At 34.7% G+C, this 17,578-nt stretch overlaps 1 protein-coding gene across 2 annotated transcripts in view; it reads right to left on the bottom strand.

Annotated features, from left to right (window-relative positions):
- LOC112025100 (L-arabinokinase) overlaps window positions 1-11,258 on the bottom strand; it is a gene marked incomplete at its 5' end in the record, with an annotated part of 46,482 nt that extends 35,224 nt beyond the window's left edge. Inside the window, 12 exon segments of one of the 2 annotated variants that reach the window (XM_065764829.1) lie at window positions 3,325-3,643; window positions 4,083-4,286; window positions 5,829-5,900; window positions 7,892-8,057; window positions 8,258-8,458; window positions 8,893-8,969; window positions 9,055-9,150; window positions 9,270-9,313; window positions 9,720-9,807; window positions 10,577-10,658; window positions 10,729-10,859; window positions 11,125-11,258. In XM_065764829.1, the coding sequence (XP_065620901.1) occupies window positions 3,524-3,643; window positions 4,083-4,286; window positions 5,829-5,900; window positions 7,892-8,057; window positions 8,258-8,458; window positions 8,893-8,969; window positions 9,055-9,150; window positions 9,270-9,313; window positions 9,720-9,807; window positions 10,577-10,658; window positions 10,729-10,859; window positions 11,125-11,258 (1,415 nt within the window). 2 annotated transcript variants of the gene reach the window in all.
- Between the last annotated feature and the right edge of the window lie 6,320 nt (window positions 11,259-17,578).

Raw genomic sequence — 17,578 nt, 5'->3', positions numbered from 1 at the left:
AAAAAAAAAAAAAAAAAAAAAAAAAAAAAAAAAAAAAAAAAAAAAAAAAAAAAAAAAAAAAAAAAAAAAAAAAAACCTGATCTCAGTTTTACAATAACTCCATATTCATACTAACTAGCTACTACGTTTCCAATGAATAGTTGGGGCATCTAATGAATACCCCAAGTGAGATCCCCTTTAAAAGGTAAGCAAACAATATCCAACCTGTTGGGCTGATAAAACTTCATAAATTTACTCATTGCACCTAACTATTGTTGGATTCGTACCGTAGAGGAAAGAAAATGCACAAACAAACTGGTCCGGTGTTATTGAAGGAAACAAGGAACAATCAATGCATGCATTACCAAAAACCCCAGAAAAAAGAGAGTCCTTACTTTTTGTGAGGTAATCGGAGCGACGGATCGAGGCGGAGACGGAGCGATGAGAGTGAGAGGCAACAACGGCGATGGAGCGAGAGGGATTGAGAGTGACACCGACGGCAACGGCGATGGCGACGGAGCGAGATGACTGAGAGAGAGACTGAGACTGAGAGTGTGAGAAAGACTAAAAGTGAGAGTATAGTGATAGAGACTGAGTGAGAGTGTTTTGAACTTAGTTTTTTCTTTTTGAATGGGATTGAGAGTGACAAAGACGGCCACGGCGATGGAGCGAGATGACTGAGAGAGAAAGACTGAGAGTGAGAGTAGAGTGACAGAGACTGAGTGAGTGTTTTGAACTTAGTTTTTTGTTTAGGAAAACAACTCCAATGGAGTCGTTTTCTAGGCTTATAAAACGACTCCAGTGGACTCGTTTTCTGGGCTTGTAAAACGACTCCACTGGAGTCGTTTTCTGGGCTTATAAAACAACTCCAGTGAACTCGATTTATGGTCTACGTGGACACTTTTAGCCACCTCATCTGCTGTTTAAAAAAGGAAACTTGAGTCCAATTCACTCGATTTTATAACCCAAAAATCGACTCCTCTGAAGTCAAATTGTTAGAAAGGAAATATGTTTGAAACGTTGCCTAACTAATAATATTGTTTGGATTTTATAGTTATTTTATAAAAAAATCCGTGTTGTAGCAACCCTTGCCGTTATTTTTGGGTTCTATGGGTTTGAAAGTCTTTTGGCTAAATATTGCTAAATTTAAAACATATTTGTATTATAGGTACTATTACAAGTTAGTTAAGGGAATGAGGAGAGAGATTGAATTTCGGCAATAGTATTGCCGAAATTCAAGAAAAAGTAGGAGAGAGAATAAGAAAAATGGAGGAGAGAGAAAAGCTTGAATTTCGGCAACAGTGTTGCCGTAATTCGTCTACGCAATTTTACTCACCTAACCGAATGTGTGAGTGTGAGAAGTGCAATGAGTGAGTGCCCAAAAAAAAAAAGTAATTGTGGCAATGGTATTGTCGAAAATGGTAGGAAAAAAAAAAGTGAATGCCAAAATCTGGGAAATATTTAAAGAAAAATATAATGTGCTACGTACACAATATTTTTACAATATTTTCACAATAAATCACAGGTAACTAGTTATTATGTTCAAATTTAAATTTAATATTGAGATTACTATTTTAATCTAACAATAACAATAAGTAATAATCTGATACTTAGAATTTGTTGTAAAAATTGTGTGCACTTATCATTTCTTAAAAAAAAAAAAAAGTAATGGATTTGCCAAAAATAGAAAAAAAAATAAAAACTTTTTTTCCCAATTGTGGCAATGGTATTGCCGAAATTGTGGAGAAAAAATATTTTCCCCACAATTTCGGCAATGCCATTGCCAAAAATGAAAAAAAAAAAAAAAATTCCCAATTGTGGCAATGGTATTGCCGAAATTGTGGGAAAACATTTTTCCCCAAAATTTTGGCAATACCATTGCCACAATTGGGAAAAAAAAGTTTTTATTTTTTTTTTCCCATTTTCGGCAAATCCATTACACTTATTTTTTTTTTAAGAAATGATAAGTGTACACAATTTTTACAACATTTTTACAACAAATTCTAAGTATCAGGTTGTTACTTATTGTTATTGTTAGATTAAAATAGTAATCTCAATGTTAAATTTAAATTTGAACTAATAATAACTAGTTACCTGTGATTTATTGTGAAAATATTGTAAAAATATTGTGTACGTAGCACATTATTTTTTTTTTTAAATATTTCCCAGATTTTGGCATTCACTTTTTTTTTCCCTACCATTTTCGGCAATACCATTGCCACAATTACTTTTTTTTTTTTTTTTTTGGGCACTCACTCATTGCACTTCCCACACTCACACATCCGGTCAATGAGTAAAATTGGGCAGACGAATTACATCAATACTGTTGCCGAAATTCAAGCTTTTCTCTCTCCTCCTTTTTCTCATTCTCTCTCCTACTTTTTCTTGAATTTTGGCAACACTGTTGCCAAAATTCAATCTCTCTCATCATTACCGTAAATAACTTGTAACAGTATCTATAACGCAAATATGTTTTAAATTTAGCAATATTTAACCAAAAGGCTCATAGGTTTGATGTACCTTATTTTTGGGATTTTTTTTTTCTTTTTTTTTCAAAATAACACTAAACGGTCTTTTTTTTCTTTTTTTCTTTTTGGCTGAATACACTAAATGGTCTTTGTTTCTATATAAAATATTTTTAAGAAAATATTTTCTTATTTTACATGTTTGTTTTACAGTAAAATATTTAATTAAAAATAAAATATTTTCAGTCAACTGAATCTACCTAAACAAATTTGTTTTATACTTAAAATTTTGATAAAACATTTAACATTTTCTCCCCTCCATCCTTACCTGATACTTTCACTTTCTCGTACCCCGGTCCCCTTAGTTTTTGCTCTCCCTCTCTCGTGACTACTATAACTTCTCCGTCTCTAGTTCTCCCTCATCTCTCTTCTTTTCTCTTCAGTGGCATATTTTTATTGATTTTTAAAAATTAAAAATTAAAAACAATTTTTCACATGTTTTTAGTTTTTTTCACAAATTAAGTTTTGAGAAAAGTTTTTTTTTTGTTCATTTTGATTTGCCAAACATACTTTTAAGTCTCAAAAATAAAAAAAATTATTTTTAAAAACAGAAAATAAGGAGGAAAAAACATTTACCAAACGTTCATACTAAACAAAACAAAAACAAGAAATCAAAAAACGGGTACAACCTTCATTTAAAGAATGCCACATACATATTTTATTCTTTTCCTTATAATTTTTTTTTTCCCAGGATTCAAACGCATTGATGCAGACACAATAGGTGCCTAATGTACCACTTTGTACAACTCTTCAAGGCACTCTAATTTTTCATAGACAGTCAATCAGCTCATCTCAGAAGTAAAATTGGAGAAAAAAAAAATTAAAAATGATAATTTTATTATTATTATTATTATTATTATGCTGGAATGTGTTTATTGCCATACTCCCCAGATGTTCTGATCGGAGTCAATCATAACAAACCCTTACAAAAAAACTTAAATATCGCCTAGAGACCTGATCTGTTTCTAGCCTAGACCAGAAACGCTTCCCTTTAATTATTTTATCCCACAAAGCTGATATTAGTTTAGCTTGTTGGGGATGCGGCGTATTTTCAGATATCCAAACGTTCCAGAGCCTGGTGATGAGCCTTCAAAAAGAAATGGCAAATAGCCCGTTGCTTTTTTGTATCTCTGCTGAATCTGGAAATCAAACAGCATAAAGCTCATTGTATCAGCTCAATATGGCTCATTTATATACGACAACTAAATCACTAATTCACCATATAATCAGCGATATAATGGGCTATGAACAACACATGAAAAAGCCATATAAAAGGTTAGAGAAAATGTTTTTTTTTTTTTCTTTTTCTTCTATGTAAATAGTGGGAATAGAGTTTAACCACAAACACACTAAACCACAATGGGTGCCAATACCACTGAGCTATCACTCGAACCCCATAAAAGGTTAGAGAGAAGGATAATTCACTCTCAATTAACAAGGCCAGCTATAAAGTAAAAGAAACATGCTAGGAACAAGATCTTTTCAACCAACAAGCAGGATCTTGGTATATGGGTAGCACCTAAAGTGATCTGAAGGGTAACGTTCTCTTTTAAGGAAAAAAAAAAAGAACAAAATTACCTCAAGAATTTGTTCACTGCTTCGTAGACTGTTCCTGCCAACTACACAAACAGTTCCACCGGAACCTCCACCAGTGATTTTCGCTCCATATATTGTCCCCTCTTTGGATTTAGATAATTTACCATGCTGTATTTCCTGGACTAACTGTACAAGCCTATCTGTCCCATCCGAGCCAAGCCCACAAACGCTGTAGCTGAAGTGACACTGAAAAAGAAGGTTAAATGTAAGAACCATTTCATTCCTTTTATTCTATTTCAACACAGAAAACAAATCCATAAGAAAATCATAACTCCACAATTTCACTAGGTTTTCTAAGATTATTATTATTATTATTTATTTTTTTTGTAAGTTCTAATTTTTTATTGTTTAGTTACACGTGTCAGATAAATCTTGAATCCACAACCTTATCCTCCACCTTGCACTTATAAGGCAAGGAAGTGCCAATTGAACTAAAGTTTATTAGCAGCAGGTTTTCTAAGATATTCAAAACATGCATACAAAAGAAGATCAAGAAATTATCAAACTCATAATACCTCCTTTAAAGATGTTTAACATGCTGGTGTTAGAAGCATAATGATAAATAAATCGCAAATATGGATCTGGTCCTGAACAGAACAGAGACAGGATGGGACCTTCCAACATCCTACAACTCACCTGATATAACATAGTTCAGGTTTCATTGGGTTAGCAAGGTTAGGCTAATCAACCCTCCAACCCTAACTCAGGCCAAAAAATTTATGAAGTCCTAACATCTCTCTCTCTCTCTCTCTGTGGCCAGAATAACATTTATTTCTCTTCTCACAGAACTATTGATTTTCTTAATTTTTGAAGGTTGGGAGTCACCATGATGGTCGAATGGGTTGGCTTGACTTTCAAGTTTAAACTCAACCCAAGGCAAATTCAATTTACAACAAGGCCTATGGAATCAGTGAACATATGCTGCTCCCCCAAACCTTGTATTGATTGTTATATATCAGACCAGAACATAGATTCTATATATGATTGAAAAATGATTAGGAATTTTACTGATAACAGAAAAAACCTCTTACAAACAGGGTGTCAAAGATTCTACATATGAGGGCTACAACTTAAATAATTTGTTGTTGTACCATTTTTTACAAGTAATATTGAAGAGCTGTGCACACATAACGTACTTCCAAGTAATTACAAAGAGTGAGAGTTGTAATCCAAAAGAAAGAGAACTAATGAAATCTACAATGGAGCCAAAATATTGCATCATTCAAACAATGTTTTATTTCAGCTGCATACCCGAGACTAGCACATGCTCAAATCATCAGTCCTTGGACCTATCTCCAGCATTATTATTATTATTATTATTTTGATAGGTAAGCTATGCACTCACTCAATGGGTATTAACTCCATGACCCGACCCTCCACCTAGCACTTGTAAGGGGGTGCCAATTGAGCTAGAGCTCATTGGCCTATTTCAATAATTTAAATTGCCATCACTTCTAGTAGTCAACCCATTATGTACGATAAAAATTTCATGATTATTTTTATGTATATAAAGTTTAATTTTTTTAAGGATTACAAAGTTGGACCTCTGAAAGAAGAGTTTACCTATACTAGGAACTTTTGTTCATGAATTATTGAAAGCATACTCGCTACTCTCCAAACGATCAATTCTAGGATTCAAATTTACCTAAGCATTTAATGAGTTACTTTTTTGTTTATTTCACATAAAATTCCTCAGATCCATTAATAAAACTAGAAATTTGTATATACCTGATACAATAGTTCACCAAGAGCCGTAAGTTGCTCATCTGAAGTTGCCGATGTTAGAAGTGCTTTAAAGGCCTGTGAGTAAAGTAATTTAGCAAAGTAACTCGGCTTTGTGTAATAATATAATCAACAGTTAAAGTAATACAAGGTATCCGCTGCACATGATCTCTCAAGTCCGCAAAATGTACTTAAAAAAGAAACCATAAGTATCTATGGACTGACAGTAACATAAACATGTAATATCAGTAAAAGTTATCACTACTTAGATTAGGCACATATGAGGCTGATCAGCACCAATGAGAGCACTGAGCTGTGGCCATCCTGTCTAGCTAAAAAAAAAACAATTTGATATATTAACCACAATTCAAGCGGAGATTGCTCCTCAGTAAGAATATCTCCTATGAGCTTCGGGTACAGTAATTTTCCAATAAAGTTATGTACAATGATGAATTTTTACCTTAGAAAAACAATTAAGGAAGAGGAAAGCAACAAAAGAGGTAAATAGAAAGGAATGGAAAAATCACAATTTGATGTAGCATTTAGAAACCTAACAAATGATTTATGAGAAATCCAACTTCAAAGAAACAAAGGAAGGTAATATATATATATATATATATATATGAGAACTAATATGTTCGCAACATTTTTACAATATTTTTTCAACAAATCCTAAGCAGCAGGATGTTACTGATTGTTATTGTTGGGGCAAAAAAGTAATCTTAGTATTAGGTTCAAATTTGAACTAATAACAACTAACCACCTGTGATTTGTTGTAAAAATGTTGTGGACGTAGCATCTCTCTCTCTCTCTCTCTCTCTCTTATATATATATATATATATATATATATGCTAAGCTACATTCTGAACCATTTAACAGTCTCAGAGATATACAAGAGCATTCAAATAAGCGGCAGGTTGTTACTGGTTGTTATTGTTAGAGCAGAAAAGTAATCTTAGTATTAGGTTTAAATTTGAACCAATAACAACAAACCACCTGTGATTTGTTGTAAAAATGTTATAAACGTAGCATCTCTCTCTCTCTCTCTCTCTCTCTCTCTCTCTCTCTCTCTCTCTATATATATATATATATATATGCTAAGCTACATTCTGAACCATTTAACAGTCTCAGAGATATACAAGAGCATTCAAATAAATGATTCATATTAAGAAACAAATGATGGTAAAAAAAACATTTAAAAAAGCCCAAAAAAATTGATAAAGTACCGATTCTCCCAAAAGTTTAAATTTTTAGGAAATGATGAATTTAATCATTTAATATAATTCTAACAAAAATATAGATATTTTTCATTGCTAAGTTCAAACTCAAATATATGCAAAATTCAAGGGGGTTAATAATAATTAAAACTTACTTTAAAAAGTTTTAAAGGATTGACATATATCAGGAATATTCGCAAATATATGTATAACAGCCACACTATTGACTTTACCATTGCAAGAAGGTCAAAATTACAAATTACAATCATAAGACATCAAATCAACAATTGCAACCAAACCAGAACTACCCATTGCACTTGACACTAGTGGTAACGGAGTGAAGTGAGATTAGGGGACGTCAAAATTTTGAACTTTCACATGAGCATGCACGTGTGAGTATGTGACAAACAGAGTTAAAGTAAAGAACAATTAACCTCAAATAATTGGAAAAAAAAATAACAATGATTTATACCACAATAGGTATAATTATTAAATCCTCTTTTGGATTGGCAACATCATGAATCTCTGAATTAAAGTTCCTTTTCCATGAAGTAACATCTATATCAATCTGCTACTGATATTCTCCCTTTTGGATAAGTTTTGGCCTCACAGAGAGGGGAACAGGGAGATTCAAACTTATGACCACTGCTTCATGAGACATGATCTCTAACCAACTATGCTACCCCTTGGGGTTCACTATTGACATTCATGATGCAAATTCAATTCTCTAACTATCAAACAAACAGTTAAAAACAATTACTAACCTTGACACGGAAATTTTCATATGTAGAATGTTTAGCAGGCGCTCTAACTCTCTAACTATCAAACAAACAGTTAAAAACAATTACTAACCTTGACACGAAAATTTTCATATATAGGATGTTTAGCAGGTGCTCTAACTCCATAAGTACGCTTGGGATCAATAACTGTGACAGGATCGTGGTGATCAGCATATTTCTCCAAAAATGTCTCACCAAGCATGGACTCTGGAAGCACCTTTGCATAAAGAGCCTCATATCTGTCATTGATGTTTAAAAATCAAGAACCATGATTATCCCTGATTATTGGAGAACTGAAGGTGCCAATAAAAACATGTGCAGAAATAGGGAGGGAGACAGGCCACTAAACCTCAGAAATTAAATAATTCATTTAATCTCTTCACTAAGATTTGATAAAGAATTAGAGTATCAAGAAGGAAAGCTTTCTAAAGGACAATACCTGTGAGGTGAAAGGTTACATAAGTAATCTAATGCAGCTTCATCTTCCAATAGTTCAACACCAACATCCTCCAAATCATCAACGTTTAGCCCATCACCATTAGGTAATGACCGAGACAAGATCGAAGATGCAGTAGACTTTATCATCTTACGACCCATGTAAGTACCAACTCTGACAGATCCGTAGTCTGCACCACCAATGCTGCCACCAAAATACCCTTAGAACTTTGCATTCAAAAAATAAAAAATAAAAGAGAAAGAAAGAGCGTAAATAAATTATGATTATACAGGATAGCAACTGCTGCACCAAGATAAAGGGATAAAGACGTTAAATTCCTTTGATAATATTTACATGAAAGCTCAATTAATCACCATGATAATGAATGTATGGATACAGGATGGAAGGTGAAGAAGAATGATCTAGAATTATATGAAAGAAAAGGAAGATTACAACCATAGGATTATATGTAAATCCTATAATAAAATGTTCATAATGTTCCAACACAATATGAACGACAGGAAATTTGCAATCTCAACTCAGCAAACTCATCCGTAAATATTAAAAAAACAAGCATGATAAACCTATGCCAACACAAATCAGGAGAATGGAGATAAACATATTAAAGGACCATTTACCTGTGTCTTATTCCTGAATCAATTCCCCAAAATCGGATATGGGAGGGAATTTCTACAAGCCCAACTATCTCAGCAGGCTGCATAGATTCAATTTTAGACGTCAATTTTTTATCCATAAAACAACCATAGTAGAGTAGCTTTCTACAGAACTAATATTCATACCTGGCACACCATTGCAAGAAGTTTGTTGGCTTCACCACATGCTGAAGTCATCTGGTCCATCACACCACATGGAGCTCCAACAATGTGATTCTCAACCTAATAAACAAAATAAAATAACAAATGAAGTAGCATAACATGCTCAAGCTACATAAAAATTAAATAATCTATAATTAAGGGAAGAAAATCAATCTGAAGGTTCTGCTAAAGAGTCAGACCTTTTGGCAGAGCAAAGCAAGATCTCGTGGACGGATGTTTAATCCTGCAAAGTGTAAACGAAGAAATTAAGGTTCTTTTTTTTTTTTTTTGTTAATAGCAAAGAAGAAGAATTAAGTTGATTAAGCATTTCCCTAAAATTTCTGGGTACTTTAAATTGAATTTCAAATACTTGAATGCTCAAGATATTAGTTGTTGTCTATTTGATGTGGGCTTTTGAGAAATCTTAATTACAGATGAGTACAATTTTATTTGTCTTTATAAATAGATTTAGTCTTTGATGTTTTACTCAACTACAACTAAACCCATTCTTATTATCTATGGCATATGTAGGGATGTACCATATACAAGATATAAAGATTTTTTTTTTTTAAGTAAATAAAAAGATGTCAAAAGATTGAGTCCTAAAAAGACAGTTCTCAAAGTTTGGAATATTAGATAAATAAAATTACCATGAGCAGCAGCTATGGCAGCCATGCTAGCAACCTCCACAGAAGCAGAAGATGATACACCTTTGCCTTCCGGAACAGCAGAAGAAACCTGCATGTTCATAATATTGAGACAATAGAAATGGACTTTATAGGTACTTAACTTCAAAGCTCATGAAATTCATTGAACACTAATAAATTCACAATGTCAACCTCATATAAAAGAACATATTCATAAGCATAAAAAACTAGGAAAAGTTTCATACCAAAAAAAAAAAAAAAACAAGGAAAAGAAACTGCATTGGTTTTTGGAATAACTAAGTATTAGTAGCAGCCACATAATTAAAATATCATGAGAAACAAAGAAGTGATCCACAGTAGAGAGAATATTGAACTATATATTAGAAAAGCAAGATCGTGCAGAGAGTGGCTTTATACCAAAGCATGATAAAAACTCAAGTGAATCTTATCAAGATAATAAAGCAAAGTAAGTGGATTGGCCGCCTAAAATATATAATGGTCAAATTTTGGGGATGTAACATCAAAAGCCAAGTTTAAAGCCTAAGAAAAAAAAAAATTCTACACAAAGCAAGGTACCAGAAAAGAAGGTGTATCATAATAAAAGCCACAAGCCAGAAATGAGCTAAGTCAATTTAATTAAGGCAGGGAAACAACTAAGAAAGGGCAACATGACAAGATGGAATATATATATATACACACACACATATATATTAATATCAAATTTCCTATATCCACTCACATATTGGGCACTTTTAAGGACATAAAAAAATGAGGATATATGTTTTAGCTTGTATTAAGAATGTATGCAGTGGCTATGAATGAATCAAAATATTCCAAACAAGATAGGGAGAAACTTATACCAGCATACTGATACTCTCCTCAAAGCGTACACCTAATTCTGTCATTAAAACCAGAATCCCCCCTGCAACAAAAGCTGCCCACCTACAACAAGAATCATATAAGTGGCATATTATTTTACAAAATTATACATAATCAAACAAAAGTGACCTACGATTGGGATGGATCTTTAGCAAAGTATTCCTTTGCTTTTTCATATGATATTGGCTGGTCTCCATCCATAAAATCAGATAAATCCATATCAAAGGTTGGTCCACGATTGCTCAATTCTGAACCATATGATACCTGATTTGGCCAAAATGTGGAGATAACACAGATTTTAATAAAATCAGATACATATAATAAACACATGTAAACATATTTTTTTCTGTGACAAAAAACACACTTTAAGTCATAAGCTCCACGCTTATTGTGACTAAATTTCAATCACTCAAAAGAGAAAAAGTATATCCCTCTTCCCTATCCCAAAGAAGAAGAAAAGTCAACCAACTTCTATAAATGAAAAAAATTTGGAAAAAAAGATACTGTCTATTTAAAGACTCATACATACAATTTCCAGAACAGGTGTCGATCCTTGTCCTTTGGCTTGCTGCCGAGCCAGGGCATGCTTCCAAAGCCTATGTTTACTTGGATGATTCATTTGCACAGCAACATGGCAGGCTTCTCTTATTGGCAACTGCAAGAGAGCAGATAAAAAGAAAAAGTGAGAGGGGCAGAGGAAGAGGGAAAGGGGAACATGTCATGAAGGAACTTAAAAAAAAAAAAAAATAGCACCAGTTCTATGACATTAGACAAACTTATTAACGGAATTGTATTTGATTCTATAAATTTTTCTACATCAATGTCAGGTGCTAATGTGATGACATTTATGACTCAAAAACGACTCCTTGTAAACAAAGTCAAAATTTCAGAGAAGATATTGTTCACTTTTAAATTGAAATCATGTAAATAAATAAGTTGACAAAAAAGCCACACAAAGATCGAAAGTTACTGATTTTTTGGTGAGGATATTGCACGTCTCCACCCAGTGGTAAGTAGAATAAAGCTTTAACCAACCATTAAGAGAAGAAATGGATGACTTGAAAGGCTAGGCTGGATAGATTCTTGTTCTCTGCAGATTGGGAGGATAAGTTTCCAACAGTTTTGCAAAGACGAATGTCTAGGTTGTGCTCGGATCATTTCCCAATTGTCCTTGAGGGTGGCTCTTTTCAAAGAGGGAGTATGCCATTTAGATTCGAGAATATGTGGCTTACGGATGAAGGTTTTGTGGATAGGGTTCGATCTTGGTGGGATTCCTACCAGGTTCACGGTGCACCAAGTTTTATTCTGGCCAATAAATTGAAGCTGCTTAAAAATGATTTGAAAAGATGGAATGTGGAGGTGTTTGGTCATGTTGAAGTTCAGATTAAAAAATTGTGGGAGGACCTTAGTGTTCTAGAGAATATGGAGGAGGGTCGGGGATTATCAGCGGAGGAAAGGGTGGAAATGGGAAGAATTCGTCAGCCTGAATTCAGAACAACAAGCATCATACAAAGTCTAAATATGTGGCTACTAATGCCCTTTCCTTCATTCTTCTTAAACAACCTAATGGTCTGAATCTGTTTATAGCAGTATTATTTGGTGTAAGAGCATTCACATCAGCTCATGTAAAATTTGTGTCTATTTTACACATAAAAACCTACTTTTTCTATTTTACACATTCACTTTTACAATATACCCACATCAGTTCATTTATTTTAACATCACTTTTATTTAAATAATACTTTTTTCAATTATTTTATTATTTCTCACCAAACCCTTTTATACACGCTTTTTATCTCTCTCTCTTTATCACTTTCCATTTTTTCTGATCTATTTCTCTCGGTCTCCCTCTCAGTCTCTCTCTATACCCATTTCTCTCCCTCTCGGTCTCCCTCTCAGTCGATCTCTCTATACCCATCTCTCTCCCTCTCGGTCTAATCTACTCCACACTAGCTCCGATCACAAGCTTGATCCACAGCTCCGATCACAAGCTCCGATCCACGGCTGCACCGATCCACTCCGATCCACAATCTCCGATCAAGCTCCGATCTCTCCCTCTCGGTCTAATCCACAAGCTCCGATCTCTCCCTCTCGGTCTAATCTACAAGCTCCGATCAAGCTCCGATCTCTCCCTCTCGGTCTAATCCACAAGCTCCGATCAAGCTCCGATCTCTCCCTCTCGGTCTAATCCACAAGCTCCGATCAAGCAAGACCCACAAGCTCCGGCGATCCAGATCCTTTCTTCACCGGCCGATCCACGCTCCACGCTTCACCGGCCGACCCACGAGCTCCGGCGACTCAGATCGTTCCGATAAGCACCGATATCTCTGTCCGTTTGGGTTTGTTTGTGTGTGGGTGTGTTTGTGTGTGGGTTTGTTTGGGTTAATTTTCAGTTGATTCTGGCCATTTGGGTTTGTTTGTGTGTGGGTTTGTTTGGATTCATTTTCCGTTGATTCTAGCGCGCTGGAGGTTGGGGAAGAGAGGTAGGAGATGAGAGTCAGTTAGGGAGGAGGGAGAAAAAATTATTAAAAAATTAAATACAAGAGCTACAGTGCCCGTGTAAATTTACACGGGTACTGTAGCTCGTTGATAAATTTCCACAGGTTTACATGATTTTGAAAGAACTGATGTGGAGTGATTTTTGGTTCAAAATGTGTAAAAGTGATCAAAATGTGTATTTTATACATTTATACCAGAGCTGATGCGAATGCTCTAAGAGACTAAAATCTTAAGAAAAGAGCCCTGCTTGAAGGACAAAAATAAATAAATCCTCGACTGTTTCACACCCACTCATGTATTCACCTAGGCTCTATAACAACAAAAATGAAAAGAAATTACGCACTTAGAGATTTACTCTTAAGAAAAGAGTGTGGCTAAGGACACTGAAAAATCTCCCAACTTTTTTCACATGCATTTATGCATTCACCTCACTTGAGCACTAGCATCCGGGTGGCCAAAAAAGTTCTATTTTACCACCTCAAAAGTTACTTTATCTATTATACCAATTCACTTTATAATACACCCAATATCCCAGTTTCTATATTTATTCCATCTCATTTAAATATTCATTTTTATTCTTTCTTTATTTACACCATCTCATTTACTGAGGAGAGAGAACGTAGAGTGAATGAGGAGAGGGTCTGTACCATATGTAGAGTGAATGAGAAGAGAGAGCGTAGATATTTTTCATTAAAATAATAATTTCTTTTTTTTTACAATCAAGTGAACAGTAGGTTCTATATATAAGAACTCACTGTTCAGAAGTTGCAAAACTTTTTAAGAACCCATACCCAGATGGAAGGCAATTTTTGAAGTTTTGAATATAAAATAGCATCTGAGAATGCTAGTGCTAACATAGCACAAATTAAAGCCAATTTATATGCTTACAAGCTTACCCTTAAGAAAAGAGTAGGGACAAAATAAAAAGACTTTTTCACACCCACCCATGTATTCACCTCACTTGGGCCCACGATAACACAATGAAAGTTCATTTTGTGCTTACAAACTTACCCTTAAGAACAGAGTCCTACTAGTCTAGGGATATGAGGATATCAACTTTTTCACACCCACCCATCCATTCACCTCACCTAGGCCTCAATCATTCATAACACAAATGAATGGCAAATCTGTTCTTACAGACTTACTCTTAAGAAAAGAGTCTTGCTAGAGAGACAGCAAACTTCCCCGACTTATTCATGCCCACTTGCGTATTCACCTTACTTAGGGCCACACCATAACACAAATGAGAAGCAACTATGTGCTTCGAGACTTACTCCTAAAAAAATTCATGCTAATGAGAGAAACATTCCTAGACATTTTCACACCCACTCATGTATTCACCTCACTTAGCAACATCATAACACACCTCACTTAGCACCACCATAACACAAAATGAAACACAAATATGTGCTTTTACAGACTTGCACTTAAGAGCATCCGCACTGAGCATGCTAAATGCCAAATGTAAACCTGTTTTAGCATTTAAGTCCAAAATGCTCCCTCTATCAAAACTTGTAAAACCCAAGTATTGTAAAAAAATTTGGAATTGTGCTACAATGCAATTCCAAAAGTAGAATTGCACTGTAGCACTATTGTAAAACCGAAATATATTATTTTATGCTCAGTGGTTCTCATTTCCTCTCTCTCTCTCACACAGAGCTCGTCCCTCAGTCCTCACTCTTTCTCTCATCTCACATCTCTCTTTATCGTTCAATACTTGCACCGGAGCTGGGTTGGGTTCGTGGTTTGATCTAGGCATGGTGGTGGGCTGGGATCCGCGTGGATCGGCAGGCTGGGTTTGCTAGTGATGGCTCCGGTGGGTTGATCATTGAATGGGTTGATCAGCGGGCTGGGTTTGCTGGTGATGACTCTAGTGATTTTTTGAATGGGTTGATCGTTGGGTTTGATGGGTTTAGAAATTGGTTTTGGCCGTGGGTTTGGGGCTGAGTTTCGATGGTGGATCATGGTGGCATCAGTGTGGTGGGCCATGGGTTATGGTGGCACGGTGGGTCTGGTTTGCCGTGGTGATCGATGATGGTGTGGGTCTGGGTTTGCTGTCATGGGTTGCTGTTTTTTTTTTTTTTTTTTTTTTTTTTTTTTGTGGTGTTGAACAAAAAGAATAAGAGATATATTATTTTATTGTTTAGAAATATTATTTTAATGAATAGAATAGGAAAATAAAAATTGGGATGTTAAAAGTGTTGTAAAATGATATGGTATAAATAATAAAATAGATTTTGAGATGGTAAAATATAATAGTTTGTAAATTACTGATGCTAATGCTCTAAGAAAAGAACCCTGCTAGGTACACAGAAAAATTCCGCGACTTTTTCACACCCACTCATGCATTCGCTCACTGTAGCCTGACCATAACACATGAAAAACAATTTTATGTTTTCACACTTACTTTTAAGAAAAGAATCCTACTAGGAACAAGAAAATACGTCAAAATTTTCACACCCACTCATGTATTCACTATTCACCCCACTTAGGCTCCACCATAACACAAATGAAGACAATCCACCAAAATTTCCACACCCACTCGTGTATTCACCTCACTTAGGCTCCACCATAACACAAATGAAAGACAATTCTACGCTTACAAGCTTACTCTTAATAAAAGAGTCCTACTAGAGTCAGAAAAAATTCCCCTTCACCTAAGTTAGGCCCCACCATTACGTATATAAATGACAAGAAATTATGAGCTTAAGTACTTACTCTTAAGAAAAGTGTCTTGCTAGGGACCAAAAAATTTACAACTTTTTCATCCGCTCATAATATATTCACCTCACTTAGGCCCTTACCATAACACAATTGAAATGCAATTATGTGCTTGCAAGACTCAACCCAGAGAAAGGAACCCCAGTAGGGACAAAAAAATTTCTACAACTAATTCCCTTAACACAAATGAAGGCAATTCTATGCTTATGAACATGCTCCTTAGAAAAAAGACCTGCTACAAACAAGAAACATTCACCGAATTGTTTACACTCACTCATGTATTCAGCTCACTTAGGCCCCATAATGACACAAATGAAAAGGCAATTCTGTATATACAGACTTCCTCTTAAGATATGAGCCATGCTAGGGACAAAAAATATTCTCCGACTTTTTCACTTCCACTCATGTATTCACCTCACTTAGGCCCCATCATAAAACAAATGAAAGGTAATTAGGAGCTTACAAACATATCCTTTAGAAAAGAGTCTTGCTAGGGTCATAGAACTCGTCAACCTTTTCACACCCACTCATGTATTGATCTCACTTAGTCCTACCATAACACAACACAAATTAAAGGCAGTTTTGTGGTTACGGAATATTTCCTAAGAAAAGAGTCCTTCTAGGAGACAGAAAAAAATCCCTAATTTCTCACACCCATTCACACGTATTCTATGCTTACACTCATTTTGTGTACTTACTCCTAAGAAAAGAATCAGAGACAAAAAAATTCCCCAGACTTTTTCACACCCATTCATGTATTCACCTCACTTAGACCCCACCATAACACAAATAAAAGGGAATAAAAAGCATACCCATTCGAGACTTACTCTGAGCAATTCTAAGCTTGCAGGTAGACCCTTAAGAAAAGAATCTGACTAGAGACAAATTTTCCAGACTTTTTTACAAGGTATCATTTATATGTCTCATCCTGACAAAAACGAAAGGCATTTACAGCCAACGGAACTTCTTTTAAACAGTGGGGCACTTTAGAAAGAGTACTTTGATTCCGCCTGTCGTTCTTTTAATAAACCATTGGCTGATTGTATAAAAATTAGATAGATTAGAATAACGCTACGTACGCAAAAAAAATAAAAATTAGAGTAATATTACAACATTTTTCACACCAATTAAGTTTGCAAGCACACCTATGAGCTCACTTTTTTCACTTTTTTTAACCTAACCGTGTCTGGTGACAAATTTGTTGTCATTTTTTTTTTTTTTTTTTTGTCTATATTCTTTGTCAAATAGAATATCCAAGGCAAGAAATACTTGTGAATAGTGGTCTGCAATCGGTGGGTTAGCAGCAGTGGTTTCCAAGGGAGATCTAAACCTAAATTCAAAAGAGGAACACTCATATTTGAAACCAATAAGAGGTGGAAAAAAAAAGAAAAAAAAAATATATATATATATATATATATACAATCACACCGCACGAACCGAAAAAATATATATATATAAATCAAAACCGAAACATACCAGCTACCAGTCAAGGAAACTTACAAGCAACGAGGATGTCAAGGGCACTGTATATCTCTCTAGAAGTTCTGCTCTCTCTCTCTCTCTCTCTCTCTCTCTCTCTATATCTCTCGATGCAATCAGAATTAATTAATTTATTAATACTTTGGCGGTGCCTTTTGTTTCTTGATAATTTTTTTTTTTAAGTATTTTTTTTATGGGATTTTTTTTTAAAAGTAAATTGTTTAAGTATTGAATTAATTAATTAATTTTTTACTAGAAACAAGCGACGGTAGTAAAATCTCTAT

Source organism: Quercus suber, unplaced genomic scaffold (assembly GCF_002906115.3).
Source record: "Quercus suber isolate HL8 unplaced genomic scaffold, Cork oak 2.0 scaffold_586, whole genome shotgun sequence".
Classification (NCBI taxonomy): Eukaryota; Viridiplantae; Streptophyta; class Magnoliopsida; order Fagales; family Fagaceae; genus Quercus; species Quercus suber.
The sequence above is the reverse complement of the archived record's forward strand: the minus strand, read 5'-3'. Positions and strand labels throughout refer to the sequence as shown.